The 19,308-nt window shown below is 42.1% G+C and overlaps 2 protein-coding genes across 2 annotated transcripts in view; one reads left to right on the forward strand and one right to left on the reverse strand.

Annotated features, from left to right (window-relative positions):
• The window catches only part of LOC148894723 (general transcription factor IIF subunit 2-like), a 45,465-nt gene that overhangs the window by 9,763 nt on the left and 16,394 nt on the right, over positions 1-19,308 (reverse strand). The window contains exon 5 of the mRNA XM_089001921.1: positions 1,607-1,688. Within this exon, the coding sequence (XP_088858047.1) occupies positions 1,607-1,688 (82 nt within the window). The remainder of the gene's footprint in view (positions 1-1,606; positions 1,689-19,308) is intronic.
• Positions 14,391-16,173, forward strand: kctd4 (potassium channel tetramerization domain containing 4). Its single transcript, XM_089001922.1, has one exon. It carries the CDS (start codon positions 14,609-14,611, stop codon positions 15,383-15,385), a length of 777 nt encoding a protein of 258 aa, XP_088858048.1. The 5' UTR covers positions 14,391-14,608; the 3' UTR covers positions 15,386-16,173.

Consider the following 19,308-nt stretch of genomic DNA (forward strand, 5'->3'; position numbering starts at 1 on the left):
AACAGATTCGTTTTTAGGTGTTCAATTACCTTACATGTTTCACCGTGTACTTCCGCCTTCGTCAGATCTCGAGTAGTACACGCCGAAACATGTAAGGTAATTGAACACCTCAAAATGCCACTGTCTTTAAGAAAAGAATCAGTTGTAAATTAGATAATAAGTAGACAGTATGAACTTCACACAAGGATGTGTCAATGCACTGTTAAGACATTTACTGCTTCTTGTTTGCTTTCAAACATGTCCACAATTTGAGCATGACGTCTCTAAAACGACATCTTAATTCTCTTCTCTCTGGTCTATAATTGCTTCAAACAACAAACCGTGCAGGAAAAGTGGTATGATATGTTGCGTTATATTATTTTATACTTTAATGTTAATTGTTGGGGCCACCCGGCGCGTCAACCTCACAGTGCAGAGGTACCGGGTTAAATTCCAGCTACGGATGAGGCTCGAAGGCATACCCCGAACTCTTGAGAGGAGAAGGGGGGAAGGAAAGCAGAAGGCAAAATTGATGCAATAGATGTTCAGAGAAATCAAGATAACTCAGGCTAAATCATGATGAGTGGCAAGTCTTTCATGATCCTCTTTTGCCTTCATGGAAGGAGTTTTGTTGGACAGATCACTGTGTACTAAAATGTGGCCATCTGTAAGGTCTGTCTCGGATCCAAAGCAAAATGATCAATGCGTAATTTGAACACATGACTCACCCCTCCACCCCGCTCTCCCCCACATAGTACCCAACAGGACCATTCCTCTCAGCAAGTGTGCTCTTGCAGTTTCTATGTTAATTAATGGAGGATACAGAAATAGCCTGAAACAACTCACCGAATGGTGTTGTGTTTGCATTGGACTTTGATTGTTGTGGCGCATCTGCCTGTGATAGTTTATCGTGATACCATCCACTAATCTTCATTGAGTAGGAGATTCCAATGAAAAGCAGACCAAGGTCATGAACTCATTCACTGCCAGATGTGCAAAAATGTGTCCACTCCAGTGTCAGGGTTTTTGTCATTTTCCCCCAGACTCCAGGACCCACAAAATATTGAGTTTTGGCACTACATAAACTTCAGTACAGCGTAAAAAAAAACATATACTGTCTTGGTTCATCAGACAAAAATAGTTAATTCCTAAGTTACAGTAGATGGGTCTGGAGTAATATGTGGTGCAAGTGAGGGCGGCTGTACAAGAGGCAAATGCTGCTCCCTCGTGGAAGGGAAAAAAACATTGCCAGAGGTCTGAGCAGCGCTGTATTGCACCTCCACCAAGAAAAACCAAAACCCGAAACATTTTGTGAATGGCGCTCTACATCCTATTTTTAATTCCCGAAGGGCAGTGAATGAGTGGCAGTGAAGTGGCAATAACACATAGACAAATACATAAAGATACAGATACATACACATATAAATACATTTAAAATAAATTACAGTTGGGTGGACACACTTGGAAAGCCCAAAAAAAGATGCTGTTGTGGTATGATTGGGTGCCAATTTCCCACAGGGCAGATCACTGCAACTACCTCATGACATCGCAACTGTGATCTCAGTTGTTTTGGTCTTTTGTCGTATTTCTTTGTCAACATAAGTTGTGCATTTCCCAGATGACTCACTTCTTAAGCTTCATGTAGTTGTCAGTGACGACTGGTTTGCATTCAGCTCTGTGCACCACCATCCCCTCCAGACTGAGCTCACCTGCAAGAATGAAGATTTGTGTCATTAAAAAAGTGATCTTTGCAGGAATTAATACATATCAATTCTTTGTCATTTCCTGATTGGATTTATTTGAGGACATCGGCCTTGATCACATGACAAGAATTACTGTGGGGAAATAAAGTAACCGTGACAGCATGCACACAAGTGCTGCGGTGAGGTAAGTGGCCATACAAATTAGGACGATGCAATTACAGGATATTGCTTGCACATTTTAATCCAAAATGTGGTACTGTGTCCAAAAAAAGAAGAAAGAAGTCTAGTACATTGATATGAGCGATAACGTGCTGTTAGAAGACCCACAGCTACCACACTCACAGATTGTGAGTGACCCCCGCCTCCTACGAGTCATCTTCATGTGCCGTTACATTCTCTCCTGTTGAACACCAAAGCCATGAATTCGGTTCAACGTCTGCTTATTCTAGCTGTCATTACTCAGGACATCCTTATTGTTGACCAGTTTGAGCAGTGTCAAGTCCCTGATTGGTTTCCAAATAAAATGACAGTTTCATCGTTAACTCATTTTTTAACATCAAATAAGGTGGTTAAAAGTATGCAATTCTTGATAAAAACTCCAAGCTGAAGCATGTTCAATGTCAATAGATGCTGTCAATCATGTGGAATCGATATATCGTCTCCAGAATAAACCAACTGTTTAGGTTGTTGTAAGAATGATGGCCGCTTGGCCTGTTTATGAGCTCTGGTTTTTCATTAGTCATTGTTTGTGTGTGAATATGCAGCATTTTGGGAGAAGCCGCAACATTTTACACTCAGTTGAATGAGATGCTCAAAGGGCTGCAGGAGGTCCAGATGACCCGCGGAGGAATCCCCTGAAGTGCAAATGAGTTGACTGTGCAGGGATGCGAGCCATCATCACCTTGTCTCTGCGTTTCAAATGTGTGGGCAAGCGAGCCCCAAAAAAAGTGTGAAGCATGACGTTTTCTTGGCGTGACGACATTCAGTGCGAATGTGACACAGCAGGATCCCCTGTCAGAACACGCCAACTGCTACCACTCTTTGCAACTGTTCTTTTTTGTGCGCACGACTAATGTCGTGCTATGCACAGATAATAATTCTTATTTTATTATTGTGAAATATTTTCGCTTCATTCCTAACAATAGGGTTTTCATTGTTGTTCCAAACATACCCTTTATCAAAGGACATAAAATGAATTTAAAATGCAATTTCTCTCTCTGCTTTTTGACAACAGATTCGCGACATTAACTCATTTACTGCCAGACGATGTGCAAAAAAGTGTTCACTACAGTGCCATGGTTTTTGTCATCATTTTCACTGAAATTGCAGGACCCACAGAATATTAAGTTTAAAGACGACATAAACATTCAATGCAGCGTAAGAAACCTTAGACTTTCCTCTTTCATCAGAAAAAAAGAATTAAAGGACAACCGACGTCTCCGGACAAGTTGTGTCCATAATTTGTAAAATGGCTTCAAATGACTTATACTGAGCATATTTTACAAAGATTCCACCGCATACAGCTATATTTTACGTTTTAAGACCCACGCTGAATATTCCGGAAGTCTTGTTTTTGAGTTGGTGACGAGTCCGTACGTGACGTCACTGAAGGAACGCCCCTGACCAAAAAAAAAAAAACCAACACATTGTAGCAGTCCTTCCATCACGACAATGCATTTTGATGTGCTTGTTTGGTCTGAAAACGTCATGTTGCACCAAAAAGAGCCAGAAGAGGGCAACCAAGCTCCCTATAACGAATTTATCAGCCTGTGGAAACGGGCTGATTAATTCCTCACACGAGCTTGGTTGCCATTTTCTGCCTCTTTTCTGTGACGCTACATTGCAGTCAAGATGCCTCAAAATGACACGGAAGGACTTCTTCAATCGATTGCAAACATGTATGCTTTCCTCTTCAGAACTATTTTAAACATATGCATAACTGGATGTGTAACAAGAAAGCATATTCTCCGAATCTGAAGCCATTGTTTTGATTCTCCAGCAATGCAACTGGGGGCGGCACTTTCTGAAAATGCCCAATTCGCAGCTCATTTTTTGCAGATTTTGGACACTAAGTCATTGGTGTTTTGCAATTGAATAAAAATATCATACTGCACGTTTTGGCTATTTTAGATGCTATAAAATGTTTTTCTGATGTCAGTTAGGAAACAAAAAAGTGATGTCGGTTGTCCTTTAAGAGTCTGACCAGAGATTTATCAGCACCCCCCCCCCCCCCGCAAGATAAACCAAAATCCGAACAAATTGAGAGATGGCGCTGCACATCATGCTTTTCAATTCCCAAATACATTTGGGAATGAGTTAAGATTCTGTAAATTGTTTTTTTTTAATATTCAATTCATTTGCGAAATACACTACGATTTGGGGTTGGAAGAGCTCACTCTTTGACAGTGGTGCATACTGCATTGTTGACAGAGTAAAACTATTGATCTTATTGAGATGGCCTCTGATCCTCATTATTCAGATAGGGAAGATGAAATGGATAAATGGCTACAAGTCCAATCAATAAAGGAGACAGATTACACTAGCGTCTCCCTCGGGCAACACAAATTCTTCACTGTGGTTGCCTTCAGTGAAAAGCATTGTGGATTGACTTGGGTATATAATCAAAGAAGTAAAAAAAAAATAAGAATAATGATAAAGACAAAAAAAGTCATTTTGAATACACACTTTCACTCTGTTCGGATAATCAGAGCATCATTCAAATGTGCCATTTGTTATTCAGACCGCATTCTGGCCGTTGGCGATGATGCACCAAAAAGTACTGGCCAATCGCCAAAGGAAAGTCCACACAGTTGGGGAGTGGGAAGTTTGGTTACCAGTCCAACCTCTAATTTTAATAAATCCAAGTCTCAGGACAAGGCAAACTATGAAAAAATGCCTGCCTTACTGAAATAAAAAATAACAATAATAATAAGAATAATAATAATAATAATACAATACAAGACATCTTTATATATCACTTTAAGTGGATGCTGTGTCACGTTTTGCACAAAAAATACAAAGTATCAAAAGAAGACCAAAAGTATTTTTTTAATACAATTTGTCAAACAACCTCCTGCTCCCTCCTGCCTGCTGTTTGGGATCCGCACCCGCCATCACCACCTCGCAAAAACCGTGACAGAATGAATCGACCAACCATCGGATCCCGCAGGTACAACGGACCCGTCTCATTTCCACCCTGTGCCTGGCAATGCTACGTCCACGTTAGCCCACGCCTCGTCGAGTTTGAATTGCGTCACTCGATGAGCCGTAACGTCCACATAAACGTCCGGCCGAGACCTCCTTCCAGGTGGCCGTCCAGGGTGACACTGGGTGTCTGGCAGTGCACGCCCACGTCCAGCCACGCTGTCGTCGTGCATTATGAATTGAGTCTCATCCACGACGAGCCGTGCAACGTCCGCGTCAGTCCGAGACCCCACTCACCGCTGGATCCGAGCGGCTCACGACTGGTCTCGTTTCCCCGGTGCCGGGCAGTTCACGCCCACGTCGGCGTCCGGCCGAGACCTGGTCCCATACGGCCGTACGGGGTGCCATTCTGCGTCTGGCAGTTCGACGTCCGAGTTGAGCCATGCATCGTCGCGTGAATGTGCGAGAGGGATCGCACTCACGCCCACGACGATCCGTGCCGCGTCTTCGTCCACCCCAGGCCGAGTCCCGTTCCCATCAGGCCGCCGCCCGTCGTATGCTGGAGAGGCAGCGGTTGCCGTCTCCATCATTGTTCCCTGGCGAGTGGACCTTTTGGGAGACTGTTGGAACTTCTGGAAGCAGCCCCTTAAAGGGGGGGGTACTGTCATGATCGGGTTGGCGACCAACGGGGGGCGCTGTCGGCCCCGCCTGCACCTGCACGGGTGCTGGTCGTCCCGATCACATTGGCGACCAACGGGTCGCGACGTCAGCCCTGCCTGCAGCCTCGCAGGTGCTGGTCGTTTTAATCACTGACACTTAAAAGGACACCCGGCACGACCATCCGGTGTCGGTTCATTGTTTGCTGCATGTTTGTTGCATGCATTGTGTATGCTGTGCATGTGTTTGTTTAAACTTGGCGGACTTTTACTTTTGGTCTTCTTTTGATACTTTGTATTTTTTCTGTTCAGATGATTTGGATGTTTTACATTTTGTTCCTGCTGACCTTTATTTTAATACAATTTGTCAAACAACCTCCTGCTCCCTCCTGCCTGCTTTTTGGGATCCGCACCCACCATCACCACCTCGCAAAAACCGTGACATGCTGTAACAAAGCATTTAACATGGACAACTATCCTATACAGTGATACCTCGGATTACGAACGCTTTAGCTAACACAATTTTCATCTGACGAACATTAAATTTGCGAGAATATAATCTTGTCATATGAACTAGTTTTCGGGAAACACACGGAGCGCCACAATGGGTGGTGGACTAGTTTTCTAGCTAGATGGCTATTCGCTATCTATTAGCTAGCTAGCAATCTAGCTGGCTGGCTATTAGCTATCTGGCTATTTGCTATCTATTAGCTAGCTAACGATCTATCTGGCTGGCTATTAGCTATCTATTGGCTAGCTAGCTTTTTATCTGCGTTACTTCCGGGTTGAGTGAACGCTGGCGCGTGTGGCTACCGCTGCTCACCCACAGAAAAACTTATCCTGATTCTTTTAAGTGACCCCACCACAGGCTAGTGTTGTTGTGTGAGTTAGCGTCGCACTACCACTATGCTAAGTCGACCATTCGTTATGTGTGGCTAAAGGTGTTTCTGTGTTTTCTAAGCTACGGTCTCAGGCAATAGAAGAGGATGAAAAACTTCTGTTGATTTGGATTAACGGAAAGCAGCTAGCAGGGGACAGTGAGTGAGGGTATTACCGCCGAGAAAGCGCGGCAATTTCACTCGGATATCATCAAGAAGCAACTACATCAAGAAGCATCACAAAGGTAAAGAAAACGACTATTATACAGTACAGTTTATTTATTTAATTACAATCCAATAACACATTTATTATACATAAATAAGGTATATTTTCATGTAGTTTTGTTTTTTTTTAGTAGAAAATTATGTTTTATGGGGACCTGGAAACGGATTATTCTCCTTTTTAATTGGGAATATGGGAAAATAATGTTTGGAAGATACATTTTCTGCCTTACACACACTTTCTGGGCACCAATTTAGTTCGTAAACTGAGGTATCACTGTACGGGAAATAAAGCAGTCTTTAACACAACTAACAAAAAAGATGGTTACTTTAAAAATGCACATATCTGTTGTAGTGAATCAATCTGTAATGATGAGCATGCATGCATGCATAATATGTTCGGTGCACACTTTGGCTGAGTTCACGCTTGTCGGTTGAAAGCTGATTGTAGCTTACAAACCGTGTCATTTGATTTAAAAGAGCCTTGAATCATTTAGTGAAGGTGCAATAGCCGCGGTCACCATAGCAACCACCACATGCTGTCTGACTTCAAGTGTCGCATTAGGTTCAATCAAATTACAGTCGATAGGTTCGGAATATTGAGACCATTAACAAGACCATTAACGGCTCCAAGTAGAAGTCGAAGAAGAAAGGATGTTGATCTGTTGACTGCTCAAGGCAGGCAATTAAAGGAAATGATTGGATGAAACACGTGCTAGCAAACGGAACCAAAAACGACCCCCAAATACAATACATGAAAATGTTTGGTAGGAGGAAAAGCCAAACAGAGGGATTTCAAGGCTTATTTAGGCGTGGGGGAAGAACTCTTGAGATTTACAGAGTCCAGCATGCATCTTTCACGATAAAAATCTCCAGTGATTAAATCGGTGCTTTTGCCCACACACTCATGTATTAACTATTGCGAAGAGGAAAATGCAAAAAAACATTGAAGCTGTGTTGTACACATTTGAACAACATTCCTGCACGAGCCAATTTTAAAAAAGGGAACCGATCTTTTGCTTTTGTGTAGCAGAAAAATAATCCCAACATTACGGTGCCTATGAATACAATAATAAAAAAAAGTCACTGCAGCAAACAAAGTCAACGGACTTCCTTATGATCCAATAGTTCCCCGATGGGGTGCCTGCTGTAAACTACTCACCAAATGCAGCCACAAAATGTCGTGATAGCAGGTGATTTATAGAATTTGCCTCCTCTAGAGGATCAATAAGTGTAAAAAGCAAAACATGGTTAATGATTGAATACCGAAAAGGTTTCTTCAGCCGTCATCTGTACTTTTTTGAAGGTGTCGGTACAGATGATGGCTGAAGAAACCTTTTCATCGACGGACCACTCCTGTACGACTGAGAGCTTACACAGACATAATAATTGAATACTTACAAAACGTCTTGTTGCACGCTTATTGCTCACACCGAAGCGGTTTAAACTCTTGGTTTTTGTATGATTTGAGGTGTATTTTGGGAGATGACGAGAGGCCATTTACACATTCTTTCATGGTAGAGTTGAATAAAGGATGCGAGGAATAAAGACAGAGAGACGGATGCGAGGCAGAGGTTACCTGTACACCCCCTCACACTCGGCTCACATCTCCATCTGTTTCAAGGCCCTGCGCTTGCAGCTCTGACCTTCCTAATGTTTCGCACAACAAACAGCAAGCCGCCCACCAAGCCTCCATAGGCCACCAGTCTCTAACCTCACTCGCCTCATCCATCGTATACAAGATTATATGGTAAATACACAGGCTTAATGTCTCCTGGCTTTCTACATTGATGCACGTCCAAATCGTGCTCTCAGAATAGCATCTGTTTTTGTTTTTCGTGGTTGTTAATTGCCGCGTGGAGCCTTACTACAGTCTGAGGCAACGCTAGCCGTATGAGATACGTAACAATTAGTTTTCCAAACATCTGTAGAAAGCTCAAAGGACACATGGTCAATACAATAGCAATCAAAATAGATTACTTCCATGCCATCGCCATTTACCCTGGAGGCACATTTTCTACTGTGGGTGATCATTTTTCGTTTTTCTTTCTTCCTGGTACTCACCTTAGGCCCCGTCAAATAACCATTATCTCTCTAATCTACTAGGACAAATCTCCATGTACATGACAAGACCTAATGCAGGTGCTTTAAATAGCCACGGCCATGCAAGACGGCAGATGCGCAGGACTTGTTAAAATGCAAACAGATGAGTTCATTATTTAGTTGCTGTTTCTGTTCCTGAGAGCTCGTAACGACGTTCACAACATATTGAAAAAGATGAAAGAACAAAAACAAAGATGGAACACATACGTTATGTAAAATTTGTGGAAGAATCGTCTTTATTCATTCACAAATAGAAAACTTAAATTAAATAACAATGGGAAACGCACGTTACAAATTGTCACTGTCAAATGGAAACCTCGTAGATCCAATTTTGATACAATCTTTCAGTCCCAACAAAGTTATTTTCACACATTAGTGACCAATTGGAAGTGTGAAAACTGGCCAATTGCAATATTAATGACTTAACAAACATGTTTCTTTTTTTTTCTCTGAAAAGCGATGATTTTGGAAACACGAAGGTTCCGCCAGCAAATAAAGCGTCGCCTGTTAATGATAAGGAAGAAGCCAACTGGATGTAAGTGTGCAACCTACTGATTGGCTGTCCAAATATAATTTCCTATTATTAGAAGCTCATCTGAGCAGCCCGCAGGCTGCCTCATTAAGGAAAGAAAGGCAATGACTCCAATCAGTAACATGCATATATATAACGAGACTTTACTGTAATTTTATTCGCCGAAAGTTCATTTTTTTGACAAGATGAGGTACAACACAAAATGTGGCCCCTTAATCAGAAACGTTACTATCGCTGTGCAAGTTCTCCAATATGTTTGAGAAGGCAAAGGTACAAAGTGGAGGTTCGTAATCAGCATTTTGTCTCTAAGCTTATTTTCTACACCAGGGGTCGGGAACCTATAGTTCGCGAGTCATGTATGCATCTGACTAAATAAATATTCTCGCTTTTTTGCTGTTCATTTCCTGTTTGGGCTGCAGTTGTTACGAGTTTCGTATTGTTCAGGTTGAAAGGAATCGCCTTTGTGGAGAAAAAAGGTTCTGATTCTAATTTGCAATAAAACAATACCATCGATGAAACAGTCGAATGTCAGTGGCACTTTGACAAGCCTCATGCTAACATTAGCATCAATATACTTCTGTGAGAGACAGCAGAAAGCAAGTGTGGAAGCTAATGAGCCGTGTGCAGGGTCGCTAGCAATAACTTTGCGTACGGACCCGCAAATTGACTTTCATTCCAATCATTTGGCTGGATTTTTACCAATCATGAGGAACGGAAAACCAGTCATGTTAATGGTGAGTACTATCACAAAGTTATTTGGAAATAATACGATCTGATATTTTGTTGAAAAGTGGCCGTGCGTGCGTGTGTGTGTGTGTGTGTGTGTGTGTGTGTGTGTGTGTGTGTGTGTGTGTGTGTGTGTGTGTGTGTGGCTCTCACTGAAAAATAATTTCTACTTTTATGGCTCTCTCAGTCAAAAAGGTTCCCGACCCCTGGTCTACACTGGCCACAACTTCGCCGATGAAATTAATGTCCACACACTCCTTTTAATGTGGTTCAGGTTACCGACAGTTAAATGTGAGGGTTGGTGCAAAAAATAAAAAGCGTAGCTCAAGCACATGCTGCAATTGCAGTACTGTTTCTGTCTAATAAGCATTCAAATAGGTACAGTAGTAATTACAGTCATAAAACCACAATGTCCTTTTCAATCTTACAAAAGCTATATTAAATATTACATCCTACAAAATATGTGTAACTGGCGCAAATGATGAGTCATTGGTTGCCATGACTACAAAAATATATATTTTTTCGGCTTGTTGAGAGAGAGAGAGAGAGAGAGAGAGAGAGAGAGAGAGAGAGAGAGAGAGAGAGAGAGAGAGATAGAATTACAGTCTATTCAACATCATTGCAGTTTGTCGACACGGTATCTTATTAATTTGCTTATTTACTGTACGTCTTGTCGAACATATTGTAGTAATGTCGATTGTTGTTTCAATGTCTTTTAGTTTTCATGATGTTCCATAATAAATGTTTTGGACATCAGTATGAGGGACCGGGGTGGATACAATATCCACTAATGTTTTCAATGCACACAAATTATTAGTTTTTCAACTTGTAGGTGAAGTAGTATACTTCACCTCTTTTGACAAATAAGAATTCACTAGAATAAAATGTTGGCTCTTTGATAATTATTGCATTTTGCTGTGAGGAACAAGCTGTATGGTTGGCTGTGTTGATCATAGCTGGGAAAAATCTGTATTTTTGATGAGTTTTCTGATCATTTAAATTTACCTTCTGAAAACGTGGTTAGTTGGGTCTATTATATCTATAGATGGAGGATCTATGCCAAAGAAAGGCTTCTGCAAGGATAAAAGATGAGACTGACAGCTCTGAGCTCAACGAGGACCCTATTTTAAGTGGTTGCCATGCCAGCTTCACAGCAGTCAAGTGACTGTGTTTCACCAAGAGCTGTTACTGCTCCTTAATGAATTATTCACCACCTGAAAGAGGGAAGGAACATCCATTTTTTTTTTGCAGCAGCAGCATTTTGGGAAATGTAATTCAGTCAGATTCACCTGCTGAGCAAACACAGCCTGATAATGAGCATGCTCAACAGGCCATCGTAAAGAAAAGAAGGTAAGTCCACCCAGTTCAACTTGGCTCGTTTGCAATTCTGACTGAGTGTAGTTTGATAATAACTCCACAAGTTGTTGATGATGCGAAAACTACCACAGACACACACATAAGTGTGCGTACACCCCCACACGCGAATCATATCTTCGTCGGTCAATGTACTCAAATGTTTAAGATAATCATCAATAAGGCCTCTCTCCGACTAGCCACATTTCCAAAAATGATATCAACTTAGTAAGCATTATGGTTTTATGGGAGATGAATGTCCTGACAAGAAGAACATATGAAATATGAAAATGCAGTATGACAAAAATATGCATTTCCTTGAACATTACAGGTGTCAAAGTCAAGGCCACGGGGGCAAATTTGGCCCGCCACATCATTTTGTTTGGCCCGCGAAAGCAAATCAAACTTGTGAAATTCCGTGACGCTTGCTAAAGACCGATCCCAAATTTCAAATTCTCCCAAGTGAAGCACAATAACAGTCATTATTGTTGACTTCATAACTAGTTGTTCATTAATTTGTTGCACTTAATATGTAATATGTGGAGGGGATTAAACATGTTATGGTCTTCTCCAAATTCACAACGGCCCTCGAGAGGAAACCGTAACTACAGTAAAGTCTCGTTATATCGATATTGGTTATATCGATAGTACTGCTTATTACGATACTATTTCTATGAACGCAAGGAGAAAATCTACATGCCGCAGGATCGGATATATCGATAGTCCGGTTATATCGATATTTTTTCTGACTCCCGAGAATATCGATATAACGAGACTTTACTGTACATAGTGGCCCGCGGCAAAAATAAAGTTTGACACCCTTGCTATACATGGTAGATCGTGCCTGTGAAAATCTATTTCAGGTTTTGAACACGGACAGTCATTAATTTTGGTATCACCTGTCACATGAGCGCACCTGTCATTCAGTAGATCACATTCTATAAATAAACATTAACATTTAATGCTTTACAGCAGGGGTGCTCATTACGTCGATCGCAATCTACCGGTCGATCGCGGAGGTAGTACTGGTCGATCGCAGCGTGACAGTAAAAAAAACATTTGTCAGCCTATCAAACATCCCGTCACTTGATTGACATACAGGGCAACCATTCAGATGACAACTGATTTTTTACCTTTAGGTCTCCGTGCATGCGTAAACAACGGCGCTAAACGCAGCAAAATTTACAAGCTAGTCAGCGAATTACCTCAGATTTTAAGCCTTTGCTAAAACATATGGTGATCAAAATGAGTGAGAAACCTGGATAAAGTAAGGGGGTAAAACATATTACTTTCATACGAAATGGGAAAATGTGGAGCGGCATTTTCGGACTGTTCATGGAAAATACGACATTGACTTCCCGCTGAAAAGCCAGCTGAGAAAGAGTACGGTGAACGAACTAAAATCGCAGTTGTCCGGACAGCAGTCATTTTTCACTCAACATACTTCAAAAGCGAAAGCCGCCAACCAAAACATTGTTCCGGGTGAGTCACGCCATCGTTATAAACAATAAGTCCTTCCAAGGCGGAGAGATGGTAAAAGAAGCATTCGTTGAATCAGCTGACTCCTTGTTCAGAGATTTAAAAATAAGGCAGAGATATTTTCTTCAATCAAAACTCTGCAGCTGTCTGCGCTGTGAAGCCATGGCTGAGGATTTAACCCAGCAAATGTGGAAAGATTGAAAGGAGATTGTGAGTGTTCTCACTGCTGAAGTCCAGGGCTCATGGGCAGTTCTGTAATTTACTCACACAGGAAAAGTACCCCAACATGAGGAAATGAGCTACCTCCTTGACTGCATTATTCGGCTCCACTGATTTATGTGAGTCAGCCTTTTCCTACATGAAGATCATTAAGTCCAAATACCGTTCCACCATGAATGAAGAACATTTGGAAATGTGCTTGAGGCTGGCTGTCAGTAGCTACTGTATGGACTATGCATCCCTGGCTGATTCAATTCAGTGCAAGTCATCAAAGTAAACTCAGGTAATTACAAAAAATGTTAATAATTATTTATTATGTTATGTATATATAGTTATTATGTGTGTTGTGCAATATTGGCTTATTCAGTTATGCAAGGTAAATCAACATACATTGTACATACAACGATGAGAAGGTTTCTTCAGCCATCATCTGTACAAATTTGAGAACCAAATTAAGAACCACCACAGACGTATTGTACATACAAAGAATCCTTAAAACATTTGAAAATAATTATGTTTTGCATTTTTGTCGTGGGTAGATCATTTTGACTTGGTAGTTTTTATAAGTAGCTCGTATGCTGAAAAAGTGTGAGCACCCCTGCTTTACAGTATATTGGGGAGGTCCAAAAGTGAAACTCAATTTACCATTATGTGCCTCCAACACAATCGGCCCAATAAATACAAACAAGCACACACACACACACGCACGCACGCACACACGCACGCACGCACGCACGCACGCACGCACGCACGCACGCACGCACGCACGCACGCACGCACGCACGCACGCACGCACGCACGCACGCACGCACGCACGCACGCACGCACGCACGCACACACACACACACACACACACACACACACACACACACACACACACACACACACACACACACACACACGAGCGCTCCCGAACAAAAGAAGCCTTGAGTTATGGGACCAAGATAAAATCGACCTATTAACATAACACTGTGTTGCTTTGCAATTAGTAGGGAATAAAGCACCATAACAAATGCAGAGGAAAAACAAGTCTGTAAGATCTTTTATATACACAGTCCCAATTTCAGATTCTCCAATTGATTGAGAGGGTGCGAACATGTAAGTGTGTGTGTATATATGCACACTAATGGGCAGAGCTTAGTTCTGTACCTTTTGTGAGTGAAAAAAAAACAGACTAGAGTTCATACCCCTCCGCTATTTACTCCCATACTCATTTGGTACGAATGCATGTATGAATGTGTGTGTGTGTGTGTGCGTGCGAGAGAGAGAGAAAGAGAGAGGTACAGTCTGCTCACCCACTCAAGGGGAGGGAGACAGAGAGAGAGAGAGAGAGAGAGGGAGTGAGAAAGAGACCAATAAAGAGACCCTCTTTCTCTTTTTCGAACGATCAGTCCACAGGAGGTACTCTGCCTGACAGGATTCAACTCCACACTTTTTAAAACATACCCGTTATCACGAGGTGGCGAGCCGAAGACTGATCATAGTGTCGGAGTCTCATTCTCACATCTCAAAAGAAAAAAAAGACCACCACTAATCCAATCAGCGCAGCTTGCACACATGCATATACACCAGCTCTGAGGAGGCTGAGGTCCAAGCTGGAGAGGCTAGGTGAGAATGGAATGGAATCTCAGGAGGATGGAAAGTGAATTGAGACACATCAACCCTGACCTGCTGCAGCCCAGCAAGAGCTTCAAGAAGCCCACGTCGGGCACGATCACAATCAACGTCGGGGGCTTCCTGTACACCGCTCACCGGAGCACCCTCGCGAAGCACCAGGGAACCTTTCTGGAAGAACTGGCCAATGGTAAGAAGCCCGTCCAGCACATGGATTCCATGGGAAACCCCTTCATTGACAGAGACGGTCCAGTTTTCCGGCATGTGCTCAACTACCTCCGAACTGGAGAGCTCCAGCTACCAGACGACTTCCGGGAGGCGGGGCTCCTCCGAAGAGAGGCCGATTTTTACCGTCTGGTTGAACTGGTCGAAGCCGTGGCTGAGTGGGAAAGTCACAGGGCTGCTCAGCGGGAGCCTGCCTTTTTGGAGATGACAGATAGCCACGAGAGGTCACAAGGTCTCAAGGTGTACTGCAGTGATCACACCTTCATTGAAAAGGTCAAAGGGCGGCTGGTGCAGATCTCAAAGAGTCGGCTGGATGGCTTTCCGGAAGAATTTGAGGTGTCTTCCAATGTGATCCAGTTCAGACATTTCATCAAGTCAGAGCCGGGCTCGCGGCTCGTTCTGAAGGAGGACAGCACATTCTTGTGCACGCTTGACTGCCTGAAACTCGAGACCGTGATGCTAGCCTTGAAATCTGGCTTCAGGTTGGCCACCAGCCTGGACAGCAGCAAAGGCTCCGTTGTGGCAGCTGAAGCCCTGCATTTTGTCAAATAGGCTTGAAGGGCGTTTGGAAGAAAGAAGAGAGCTGTGATGTTGCGAGGATGAAGTATAAAAAAACTGCCTGATGACACCTCCGCCGCTCGAACATTTGATTCTGACTTGAAGGTCTCATCATACAGGCTGTGATTCATTATTAGCGAAAAGAGTAGGAGAGTGTGCTTTCACTTGATGTTAATAACATTTCGTCACAATTCATTGTGCAACGTTGGCCCACAATTAAAGTACTTAATTGGCCAGAATAATTTGAGTGGAATGCTATTTTGGTTTCACCGTTTGTTCCGCCGATTATTGCATTTAATGGTCCGATGCTAATTTTACTTTATATCAGTCGCCACAAGTGCAATGAAGACGGCACATGAAACCCTGAGATATCAAATTGAAAAAAATGGGAGGGAGGATTCTAGCTTCACTGGTGGGTTCAATGCACAAAAACTGCTTCTGCTGCTTTCGCAATAGCTGCAGCACGAAAAACTAACAGTGATGTGCACCATTGTGCCGCTCAGCTTTTATGACTGTGCGTGTTACAATACAACGTGTGTACTGCGTTTAATAGGTCATTATGCACCGAGGTTGACGTACCCAATATGAACCGGCATCCGTTTCTCTTTTCCTTGCAATCAGCTGATTTTAGTGCAAACACATGTGACTGTTTTAAGGGCTTTAAAATTGAGCATGACACATTTGTGCGCTCAAGAAATGTTGTGTTGGTGCTGTGAGCCTCTGTATTCAGTGCATCAATCATGATAATGCAAATATTTTGTGAATAAAATGAAATTAAAACCCCTTAATGACACAGTGAAACATTTTTTGTATCCTTACATGTGTGGTGATTCCAATATTGTTGTATTTGCCATTAAATAAATCACAGAAATGATTAAGAGGTTGCTTTAAAAAAGCACGTCAAGACACCTCATATTGCCACAAAATAAGTCACTGTCAACCACTCAGAAAGTACTCTAGTGCAAGTATAGTTTGTGCCCCCCCCCCGGAAAAAAAGCCAAAACCCATTCGGAAATGGCGCTCCACGTCACACTTTTCAATTCCTGCATAAATTCGGGAATGGCATCGAATGAGTTAAGATAGTATATTTTGTCATAGTGTGGTGGAGAGAATATCAGTGAATTGACACAGGGCAGTTGGGGAAGAAAATAAAGACTTCAATCCTCCTCAATACATTGACGCACTTTGATCACGAGTGGTTGACTCAATGCGTAGCCCTTTGAAATGTGTCATCCGACACTGCACCCCACTGAAAATGCCACGCACATAGAGCATATCGTCTGTTCTACGAAACCATGCTCAAGAACACATTAGATTACAACACACACGGGCTAGCTTGCTGCGATAACAGTACAACTCAACATAGAGCAGCTCGTGGAGAAAGATCTGGTAGAAAATAGGACAATCATCCTCTTCCCTGAAAGAGGAACGCTTTTTGTCGGATTGCACATCACTATAGTGTACTATTAACATGAAAACGCCACACAATTACTCCGTGTGCTAGGCAGTGCAATGCAATTGGAAAATATACCCGCCAAATTGCACCATTACACGTAGTTTGAGTAGGCCCTTCTCTTTCTATGATATGGGTTGCTGAAGCACACATTATAGCACAGATCATTTGTTATTGATATGCCTCGAGAATGTGGTCACATTATGACTGTTTAGTGGGTGTAATTTGGCAGTATGTGCCATTAGCACACCATGCCTTCAAACTGCCTGAAAATGTCAAAACACAGTGAATATACCACATCCCACATGATTAAAAGTTAGCGGAGCAAGATGTCTTCCTCAGGGACTCTAATACCAAAGAGAAAACAGAAATATCAAGTCTTTTAAAAAAACAATCAGTTTCAATTCAGGAAAATAAGGCTGCGGTCCACAATGTAAGAATGTGGTGTTCTTTCTTTTGCAATTTAGACATGAGAAAGGTTGAGTTGAATGAATGTTGGTTGTTTCCAAAATGGAACAATTCAACAATTCCCTCCCCTGATATTATATGACATAAACCAACTAATAGACCTTGCACCTGTCCATCATATGGTGACAACCATGACTTGCACCATCTGTGACGACCGAAATCATCTGCAGCCAACGCCCTCCATGAGTCACGCTGCCACATCAACCTCGGACATCTTGACTTGTGGTCAACAGTAACTCCATTCAAGTTCAAATGCAAAACATCCACACAGATACTATTGGTGGTTGATTAAACACTGATATTTTTTTCTGAAAATCTTGGTGAACCTGGACTGTTCTCATTTTAGCAACAACCCACTATAACTGCTGTTGAGCTTCATGCATTTTTAATGGTGGTTACTGCTACACATACTAATTGCAAGGTCATGTGATTCTTGCATCATTAAAAGGCAGTTTTGGATTAAAAGAGTGAGACAAAAGCAGATAGATTATCTCAGCAAGCAAATAAATTTGGGCTTTTCACTAGTTGCTGGGCAAACTCCATTCCAACATTTCCATCATCATCCTCTCAAATACAATACAGACTCTGTCAGGAGACCTCAGTCCGGTATCAACTCTTGGCTAGAAAATGACTAACATACCTCAGATTCTTATCCTAAAGGTCCAGAAACAGAAACCGTGGCCTGTAGGTGAGCAGGGATATGGTAATAAAGGGGGATGAAATAAGGATACCGAGGACATTCCACGTCGCGAACAGAGGCACAAAAATGGATGGTTGTTAAGGGATAAAAATACTGTGAATAAAATAATGCATCCATTCATTAGTAATTGAATCAAATTGTCAGGAGGCTCAAGAGATCTCCGATTTGATCGTTGTAAGATGGGCAATCCGTATTGAGTTGGTCATCAGCTCAATGCTTGAAAACAAGAATAAAAACAGAATCAGGCCACTGAAAATCAGAATCAAATCAGAATACTAAATCTTCCCCATGCCCCCTTTTACATTTTATTTATTTTCAATGTGCAGAGACATTTATCTCTCTCTCTCAAGCCAACAGTTACCACGACAACAATCTGAAGTGGACATGCTACCAAAGCAATTAAATGAGTGCCATCACAAACATGCTTCAATATATGTTCCATTGCATAGTCTAAACAATTAATTAATCATCTAGCCATTGACTGTACTGTTGTTGCATGTGTCTTCTAGACCTGCAACAACAAGACAGTCAAGAACAGGCATAAAAAAACCAAATTGTGACTTACTGCCAACAATTTTTATTCAAATACTGTACTTGTCACAATTATTTAGGATTACACGTATTTAATTTGGGAATTCATTGTTTTCTTAATTATAGACAAATAAACTCAAAGCCTCACCAAAGCCCTTTTTTTGCCTGAACTATGACTAACTGGACGTTGCCGTCTTACGCTCAAACCCTGAATAAAGCACTGTATGCAGAATGATTCATACAGCCTGTTCCAGTTTCAATAGCTCCATTAAGGATGGGTGAGCATCATGGGGTATTTAATTGTCAATCTCCATCAGGCCTGGTTCAGACTATTACTGACTTGTAGAAAACAAAATCTCCACTGACGAACTAATGACAAGACTAAGACTTGATTGAACAAAGTTTGCTGAAATCCTCCTGCATAAAAGTGATTACCCTGCCAAACTATTTTTCAAGCACACACATACACACAAACTAAAAAAGACATGGTCACGACTGACTTGCTTACATTTTGAATTTCAGAGCAGATAGTACGAGTCAATGGTGTATAGTTGTATACCATAATACCATAAGGACCTGACAGAGTGTCCCCCTCCTGCCTGAGAGTCTGCGCTGACCAGCTGGCTCCGGTCTTCACACAAATCTTCAACAGATCCCTGGAGCAGTGTGAAGTCCCATCCTGCTTCAAACAGTCTACTATCGTCCCAGTTCCAAAGAAACCAGCACCCTCGGGATTGAACGACTATAGACCTGTTGCTCTGACAT

This window comes from Hippocampus bargibanti, linkage group LG08 (assembly GCF_051943395.1).
Source record: "Hippocampus bargibanti isolate YZ-2025 linkage group LG08, ASM5194339v1, whole genome shotgun sequence".
NCBI classification, from domain to species: Eukaryota; Metazoa; Chordata; class Actinopteri; order Syngnathiformes; family Syngnathidae; genus Hippocampus; species Hippocampus bargibanti.

Coding starts and splice junctions, on each gene's coding strand:
- kctd4 (XM_089001922.1), top strand. CDS start 14,609: ATGGAATGGAATCTCAGGAGGATGGAAAGTGAATTGAGACACATCAAC.